Below are 9,220 nucleotides of genomic sequence, written 5' to 3' on the forward strand. Positions count from 1 at the left end.
ATAATTTGATATTAGACTATTTTAATGGTAGTGTCTGATGTATTTGATAATTTATCTTTGCATTTTTAACTGACTAATATTTTTTATCAATTAATAAAATTCATTCAAAGATTCAAAGAACTTTATTAATCCCAGAGGGAAATTGCTTTGTCTTGGTCATACAGTTGCATTGATTAATAAAAAAATAAAAAAAATAATAAAAATAAACTAGTGACAAGGAAAAGTAGAAATACAATAAATAAAAATTAAAGAAAAATAGTTAATGTACTAACGAAATGATAATAATAATAATACTAATACTAATAATAATAATAAATAAATAAATAAATAAAGTGATAAAGTGATTGAGTTCATGTTTGTGACTACAGCAAGATAGCAGTAGTGACTTCTCCACACGGACAGGGGGCGCTGAAGCGGACAGCAGCGCTCGCACGGGCCGGATAAACATCTCGCGAAGAAGACACACACATAGTGTCGCACGCGCCTGTATGTGAAAATGGGCAAGAGGAAACAAAAGCACCAGAATTTCACAAGTTTAACTAAAAAACAGAAAAAACACCTGAAGGAATTCGGAGAGCAGCATCCGTTCGATGACAAGTAAGCGTGACTTCAGCTGTAAAGTAGCGTTTATTACAGTTTATTACAGTTTATAACAGATTATAACGCTCTCCTGACTCTGCAGTACTGCTAGCTAATGATGCTAGAGCGCGAGCTCGAGTTTATTCCAATTACATTTGTCAGGATGTTTTATTATTATTATTATTGCGATTTATTGATTTGTATTTAATGATATGTAAATAGTTAATGCATGTTGTTCGCTCAGTAAATGATCGTACAGTGCCATGCAAAAGTATTCGCACCCCTTGAACTTTTCCACATGTTGTCACGTCACAGCCACAAACTAATGTGTTTTATTGGGATTCGATGTGACAAACCGACACAAAGGGGCTTCGAACTGTGAAGTCGAAGGAAAAATGATAAACAGCTTTCCGAATTTATTAACAAATAAATATCTTTAATTTGTGTGGTGTGCATTAGTATTCACCCCCCCCCCCCCCCAAGGCAACACTCTGTAGAACTCCCTCTCACTGTAATTACAGCTGCAGGTGTGTGTGTGTGTGTGTGTGTGTGTGTGTGTGTGTGAGTGAAACCATTTATCATTTCTTTACCACTCCACAGTTCTGTGCCTTTGTGTTGGTCCGTCATATAAAAATCCCAAGAAAATACATTTACGTTTGTGGCTGTAATGTGACAAAATGGGACAAAGTTCAGAGGGGGTGAATACTTTTGCAAGGTAATGTATTTTTGTTATTAGAATAAATAAAAGAATATAACTTATTTTCTGGTTTCAGTGTCATTGAAAGAGCTGAGAGAACACAGATCGTTCGCTTGGTGAGTGTCGATGCTGTTTTTTTCTATTATTAATTAATTAGCAGTGAATTAATTATTATTATTATTATTATTAGTGAAGAATGAGAGGGAGATTAATGCGTTTCTTCTTCACAGGCCAACAGTCCGGAAAACTCCGGCTCTGAGAGCGGTGAAGAGTGGGACGAGGAGGAGGAAAAACCCACTGCGTATGAAAAGCTGCTGTCAAGCATAAACCCCGCCCCCGCTGATGGTGATGATGATGATGATGACGAAGAAGAAGAGAGCGATGAGGAAGAACTGGATGACCTAAATGAAGGTTCTTATTATCGAGTTGTACATTTAGTTTGTATTTTACACTGATCATGTGTCCAATTATTATAAAATTCTGCCATAGCAGAAGGCTTTCCTTTGCTGGATGAAATGACACGTCGTCCTGAGTGGGCGTAGCTAAACATTGCGAGCGTTTCGTCTTCTCCAGCTGATTGGAAAAGTATTCCAGGAACAAATTATTTCTAAAAGCTAAAGCCAGGATTCCAAATGATGGAGATAAGATTCTGGCACCTAGAGAACTAATTCAGGAAGCTGCGGATGGGTTCTGGATACCGTGGCTAGTTTCCTGGGAGCTCTAGGCAGAGGTCTGAAAGTGAGAGCTGGGTTTCTGCAAACTGGAGGCAGGATTCTGGTTGCATGTGATGAATTTGCATGAACTGGTCAGAATTCTTGAAGCAAAGGAGCAGAATTCTGAAATGAAATAAGGCTGGGTTCAGGATGACATGATCCAGTAAGTCCCCGACTTCATTCTGGGAGCATGTTCAAAAGTCGGATTTGTTTGTAAGTCTGACAACATGGGCCTTGCAACAGTCAGTGTGGTTTCTCGCGTGGCCATAAGTATGGTTTACCGCGATTCACCGTTGGTTTTTGCAGTTTTGGCTTAGTGATTACATTTCCAATCTTTCCATGCAAACAATTAAAGATTTAATCTTTTTTGCTGCCCTCGTGGAAGCTTTTGGACCTTGCCAAACTTGGCAGAACGTCGGACATTTCCTTACTGTGCCTAATACTGCATCTCATCGCAAGTTAAACATATACCTTAAAGGTGTTATGCGGCTTTGACACAAACATACAGTGTAAAGCATTTTTTTTTTAACACACACACACTGCCCTTTGCAGAAACACTGCTCTGTCGCGATTCTTTTAAAAGGTAAAGTGCAGGTTCATTTGTTTGTTTTTTTATGTTACAGCAGTGATTCCGTTAGTATGCGCTCACATGAATGTTATTAGCATATGTTCCTTGCTAATTTTTTTATATCATTTTCCATTAATGTGTGTTTATATGAAACTCAAATAAAAAAAGGAGAAAGGTTTACTGTGAAAGAAAGTCTCATTAGAAGGTTAAAAATCCATTTTCTCCCTCAGCCTCTCTTGTGTGTGCGCGCGTGTAATTTGACACCGTGCCGGTTCACACTCTATATACATTCACTTACATACTGAATGTTGGTATCTGGTGCACTGCAGTGTCTATTTATTTGTACAATACACATGAGATACTTCCACAAATTGTTCGCATCTACAAATGTTTGTAGAACCGCAGCACGTTCGTATCTGTGGAAATTCGTTACTTGGATGTTCGTGAATCGGGATTTAGCTAGACGTGATTCTGAAAGCTAAAGGGAGAATTTCACAATCTGTCTTTTTATTAATCATGTTTTTATCTCTTACAGATGTCGAAGAAGATGCAGCGAAAAGTGAAGATGAGGATGATGAAGATGATGGTGGTGGTGGTGGTGAAGAGGCAGCAGACTCCTCTGACGAGGATGAAACTGAAGATGTTGTGAACCAGAAGCAGCAGGAGGACGAGTTCACAGATAAAGCAGGTGAAGCCGAGTTCAGTCTGGAGTTGAACCTGGACGAAGATGGAGAGCAGGAGAGCGCTGATGTGTCACAGCGAGGTCAGGGTTTCAGTTTAATACGCAAAAATCCACAAAATCCACACTGTTAATGCTATAGTACTGAAGATGTGTTTTGTGTTTCTCTGTCTCACTGGCTCACACACACACACACACACATATGAAGACATGTTTGCAGAGCATCAGGAGGCGGAGCTGAGTGACCTCGAGGTGAACAGAATCTCAAGCGGCTCCAGAATCAGGACTCAGGCTAAGGTGTGATTTTTGTTCCAGATGTTTAATTGAGTGATTTAATGATTTTAAAATGTTATTGTTGTTGTTGTTGATTTTAATCTTATTGTCTCATGTTTTTGTTTTTTTTCCATCCTCAGTGGTCTAGACTGGGCGTCCTGCACTGCACTCGTCCCCTCGAGCGGTTTCCACCCGTGGCTCAGTCCTCGTCCGTCCCTCTCCCGCTTTTCCATAAATCTCTGCAGCCGAAGTGGCGAGCGCTCAGTCAGTCCTCCAAGCCTGAAGGGGGCGACGCAGCAGGACGCCCCGACCTACAGGACGAGCTGCTGAGGCTCATGGGTAAGGACAAAAAAGATGTAAGATGTACAGCTTTGCTGTGTCACAGAGGATCATGGAATGTTCCTCCCTAGGGGATGTGTCCTAAACCACACTGTGCAGGTCACATCACTCACACCAGCCCGATGTGGCCACGTCCCAAACCACACACACCCAGGGCACTATGTAGGCCGTGTTATAACCGCTGTAAGGTCACAAATCACATTCACTACATAGTCAGCGTAATCACCGTGACCAGTCCACTGTGGGCGTGTCCCAAACTACGCCTGTTGTTAAGACATGACTTAGCATGGTGCATTATGGGATGTAAGTCTAAGTCTTTAATCTGTCTGTAGGTTCCTACCGGGACGTTTATTACCCAGAATGCTCGGTGCTGGACGGGGTAGCTGAGACTCGGCGAGCGTACTGTCTCCACGCTCTTAACCACGTCCTGAAGGCCAACTCCAGAGTGCTTACCCATAATGCCGCGCTGAAGGAGGGGAAGGGCAAAAGCGAGGACGAGTTCAGGGATCAGGGGCTCACCAGACCCAAAGTAATTATTATTTACTGCTTTATTAACAAATTCTGTAAGATCAAAGAGAATCCACCACCCTGACCCGTTTTCTCCTGCAGGTTCTAATCCTGGTTCCGTTCCGAGATGGGGCGCTCCGCGTGGTCCAGACCTTCATCTCCCTGCTGGAGAGCGACGGGAAAAAGATGGACGTCAGCAACAAGAAGAGGTTTAAAGACGAGTACGGAGAGGAGCCGAGCTCCAAAGCGGCCGGTCAGCATCGACCCGACGACTATAACGCCATCTTTTCCGGGAACATCGACGATCACTTCCGGATCGGTGCGTGAGTGTGTCACGTCACGTACACGTCAGCTCGCTCTGAGGCTCATATGGCTAATGAGTAACGACTTTTCATTTCTCTCTCTTTCTCTGTAGGTGTGTCCATCCTGAAGCGCAGCATGCGTCTCTACTCGCCGTTCTACTCCTCTGACATCATCATCGCGTCTCCTCTGGGGCTCAGGACGCTGATCGGCGTGGATGGAGACGCTCAGCGGGACTTTGACTTCCTGTCGTCCGTGGAGCTGCTGGTCCTCGAGCAGAGCGACGTCTTCCTCATGCAGAACTGGGAGCACGTGCTGGTGAGGAACCTCGAGTGCTGGAGCTCTAGTGTGTGTGTGCGCGTGAATCACCTGATGACATGTTCCTTGATGTGTTTTGCAGCATGTGATGAAGCACATGAACCTGCAGCCACTGGATTCTCACGGCGTAGATTTTTCCCGCGTGCGCATGTGGAACCTGAACAACTGGGCGAGGTTCTACAGACAGACGCTGGTGTTCAGCTCCATCCAGGATCCACAGATCAACAACATCCTCACCAAGCACTGCCACAACTACAGGGGACAGGTACACACACACACACACACACACACACACACACACCTTATGTATAACTATGTTGTGGACAAATGTATGGAGTCACCGAATCCATTTCTCTAAGTCGTCAGAATCACCCAGTTAACCCGATTCATTTGAGTCACATGATTCATTTGAGTCGCCTGAGTCACCTGATCCAGATAAATTGGGTCAGCTTGGTGATTCGTGTGATTCACCTGATTCACCTGCTTCATATGATATATCCAGTTGACTCAGTTTATCATGTGATGAGTCATGTGATTCACCTGATTCATCCGATTGCTGTGAGTTACCCAGTTGACCTGATTCACCCGACTCAACAGTTAATCTAAGTCACATGATTAAGTTGAGTCACCTGATTCACCCAGTTTATCTAGAATGTGATTCTATATTTAAGCTATATTTCTACTGTAGCTTCTACTATAACTATATTTCTCCCTTTTTTTTGTTTCAGGTTTTGGTTAAAAACCTTCCTAAAACAGGCTCCATCTGCCAGGTGCTGGTCCAGCTGCCTCACGTCTTCCAGATGTTTCACACCGACAGTTTCATGGACCAAGACAACAGGTGAGGGATGACAAAATAACAATATTAATAATAATACTTACATTTGTAAATGTTTATCCATCAAAGTAAGAATAAATAAATAAATTAAATAGTTTATTGTGGGATATAAAAGGCAGATAATAAAAAGAAACACTCATGATTTAAAAAAATAAACTTTTATACACTGCCTTATTTGCAGTGAACACTAGAGGGCATTATTCACCTAAGCATAATATTTAGTCATTTTCTTTTATTATTACACAAAAAAGTCAGTAAGACACACACACACACACACACACACCTGCTGCTTTCCTACACCTTTTTTAATCACTCTTACTCCCTGCTGTCCATGTAACATGCGCCTTGATGTATAACTCCGTTTCCCATGATGCTCCAGGTTCCAGTTCTTTGTGGAGAAGGTTCTCCCGCAGTACCGGGACTCTGTGATGTCACACACGCTCATCTACGTGCCGTCATATTTTGATTTTGTGCGCGTGAGGAACTTTCTAAAGAAGGAGGACGTGAGCTTCTCGGCGCTCAGCGAGTACTCGTCCAGATCCGAGGTTTCCCGCGCTCGCCACTACTTCAGCACGGGGGAGAAACAGTTCCTGCTGTTTTCAGAGAGGTTCCACTTCTACAAGAGGTATGTGCGTGTGTGTGTGAGAGAGAGAGAGAGAGAGAGCAATGGACAGATCACAAAATTGTTTTGGACCAAAATGTTTGGTGTTTATTCTAATAGGATTTAAAAAAAAAAAAAAACTCTCTCTCTTGCTCTCTCTTTGTCACTTTTTCCCATCTTTCTCTTACATTGTTTTTTTTTTCTGTCTGTCTTATTCTCTCTCTTTTTCTGTCTCTCTCTCTGTGTCTTTCTCATTTTATTAACCTCCCTCCCCATCTCTCTCTCTCTCTCAGGTACTCCATTCGAGGGATCCAGAATGTGATTTTTTACGCTCTGCCCACGTACGCTCACTTCTACAGCGAGGTGTGTAACATGCTGCAGCTGGGCGGCTCTGAGGGCGTGGCCAGCTCGGCCAGCTTCACCTGCACAGCGCTGTACTCGCGCTATGACGCTCACAGACTGGCGGCCATCGCGGGGGCCGAGCGCGCCGCCAGCATGATGCAGTCCAGCAAGTCTGTCCATCTGTTCATCACCGGGGAGGAGAAGCGTGTGTGACACACACACACACACACACACACACACACACACACACAGAGAGACTTACCTTTCGTACTGTATTTCATGGACCACCAGGGACGATAAATAAACCTTAAATAGGACGATAAATTTTTTTTTTTTACACGCCACAAGAGGATGGATGAGTGTTAAAGGGGGCGGAGCTATGTATGAGCTCAGTGATGTCATTAAATAAGCTGCTGTGAGGTGTGAGTGTGTTTTAAGGTGTAATATAAACTTGAATAACTTATTCGCTCACTCTGGGATTAGACACGCTTCCTGTGTTTGATTTCCGATCCTAATCGTCCTGTTCCTCTGGTGTAGAGAGAGAGAGAGAGCGCTCCTCACTGACCTACTGCACAACACAAAGCATCATGGGACTTCTGAGACCTAGTTCACAATCTGTTCCCTGTTTTACATCTGAAGATAAATTTTATATTTTATTTTATAAAAAAAAAAAAAAAAGGAAAAACATGCAAACATGATCCCAGACACGATCACTGTGTAGTGAAAATCGTCTGTAATATGGAAACAAAAAGAAGGTTTTTAATAAAACTCATCATTGTGTCTCGGTGTCTTCCTGCTCCAGTCTGTGTGACGCGTCCATGCAAAGACGCGGGACACGATGCCAGAGTGTATGATCCTCTCTCTCAGATTGGACTAGACCCGTCCCTCAGTCCAGACGTGACTGAGTCCACAGTGATCGGGTGCATTCTTGCTCAGTCTGAGTCCCAGAGACACACAGCGGGAATCTCTCTCTCTCTCAATAGTTTAGTTTAAAGTCCAGAGCCGTCTTCATGCTGTTCTGAGATCTGTAGAGACGAGCGACGCTCTCTGTCCTGCGCGGGCTGTGGCTCTTAAACCTCTAAAGGAACGTCATTGTAGTCTTAATCACCTGTTACTCACGTTTAACATGTTCTGGTGCCTACTGTATGTTCTAATAAAACTGCAGGGGTGCGTTTACTTTTTGCACTTGTGTGTCTGAAAATAACAAAAAAAAGTTGAAGTGAGTTTTGAAATTATTCTCATTACATTTTGATCTGAGATGTTTCAGATGTAGTTTAGGCCAAAAGCAAAAATCACTCCTGCTGTGTTTTATTATTTATCAGTTTATTTTATTTATTTATTTTTCTCTCTCTCTTACACACACACACACACAGAGTTTCTCTCGCAGAGGTGATTAATCATTTATCGTGTGTGTGTGTGTATCTGCCCCAAATCATTTAATCTCATGAACATTTGTCTCCCAAAGTCACTCTTTGTCCCTACACACACACAAACACTCTCTCTCTCTCTCTCTCTCTCTTTGTCTGTCTTTCACACACCTCTCTCAGTGGTGACCTTGAAGTGACCTGATGGATGATAACGACAGCTGAAGGTTCCCAGTTCATAATGAGCTCCACATTAAATAATCATTAACACACACACACACACAGACTCGGCTTTGCAGTGAGAGGAGACAAAAGCTTTCAGACTAAATTATTCAGAAGGGGCTGAAACATCAGACATTCCTAAAGCACCACTTCTCTACACACACACACACACTGCTGGAGGAACTCATCTGCTCCTCAACACATCTTCAGGAACATAAATCAGGTGTGTGATTATTAGAATCACTCGCTCATCGTCTATATCGCTTTATCCTGTATTCAGGGTCGCTGGGGGCGGAGCCTATCACAGGAGAATTAGGGCACGAGGTGGGGTACACCCTGGACGAGGAGGCAATCCATCACAGGAGCACACACACACACACTCATTCATACATTACAGGCAATTTGGGGGGGGGACACCAGATAGGCTAATCTGCATGTCTTTGGACTGTGGAAAGGAAACCGGAGTACCCCGAGGAAACCCACAGCCTGCATAAATATCCTCACAGGTCACGTGATTGGCCAGCGTGGCTGTGATTGACAGGTTTGCGCTCTCTAGACTCGAGCTCGTGAAACGATTTTGTGTCGCGTCACTCAGGAGCTCTGAAACCGAACCTGCGCCATCCTCGTGATGTTTTCTCGAGTGACATCGTCTGTGTGCGCTTTATACTCTGGAGCGAATGCTGCAGTGCTGCTCTTACAGAAATCCTATAAATTATTTTTGATCCTTATCTCATGCCTCAGTGTGTGTGAGAGAGAGAGACGGAGAGAGAGAGACGGAGAGCTTAAGGTCACATTGTTTCCTCCTCTCTCACTCTTGATGTGTATCTGTCTGACTTTATCCACTTGTTTACAATAAAGATAATACTGGAGATGGTTACCATGG

General features: G+C 43.4%; 1 protein-coding gene across 1 annotated transcript; it reads left to right on the top strand.

Annotated features, from left to right (window-relative positions):
* The first annotated feature begins 476 nt into the window (after window positions 1-476).
* Window positions 477-7,053, top strand: utp25 (UTP25 small subunit processor component). Its single transcript, XM_053502337.1, has 13 exons — window positions 477-597; window positions 1,353-1,392; window positions 1,507-1,687; window positions 3,093-3,320; window positions 3,445-3,533; window positions 3,650-3,848; window positions 4,181-4,377; window positions 4,458-4,674; window positions 4,771-4,973; window positions 5,056-5,238; window positions 5,702-5,811; window positions 6,188-6,433; window positions 6,703-7,053. Exons 1-13 carry the CDS (start codon window positions 497-499, stop codon window positions 6,962-6,964), a joined length of 2,256 nt encoding a protein of 751 aa, XP_053358312.1. The 5' UTR covers window positions 477-496; the 3' UTR covers window positions 6,965-7,053.
* Window positions 7,054-9,220: the final 2,167 nt, after the last annotated feature.

Source organism: Clarias gariepinus, chromosome 8 (genome assembly GCF_024256425.1).
Source record: "Clarias gariepinus isolate MV-2021 ecotype Netherlands chromosome 8, CGAR_prim_01v2, whole genome shotgun sequence".
Lineage (NCBI taxonomy): Eukaryota > Metazoa > Chordata > Actinopteri > Siluriformes > Clariidae > Clarias > Clarias gariepinus.

Bases quoted from the DNA above. Each gene is read 5' to 3' on its own strand.
- utp25 (XM_053502337.1), top strand. From the start codon at position 497: ATGGGCAAGAGGAAACAAAAGCACCAGAATTTCACAAGTTTAACTAAA. The intron at 598-1,352 runs GTAAGCGTGACT...TTCTGGTTTCAG, and splicing joins CAGCATCCGTTCGATGACAA to TGTCATTGAAAGAGCTGAGA. The intron at 1,393-1,506 runs GTGAGTGTCGAT...TCTTCTTCACAG, and splicing joins GAACACAGATCGTTCGCTTG to GCCAACAGTCCGGAAAACTC.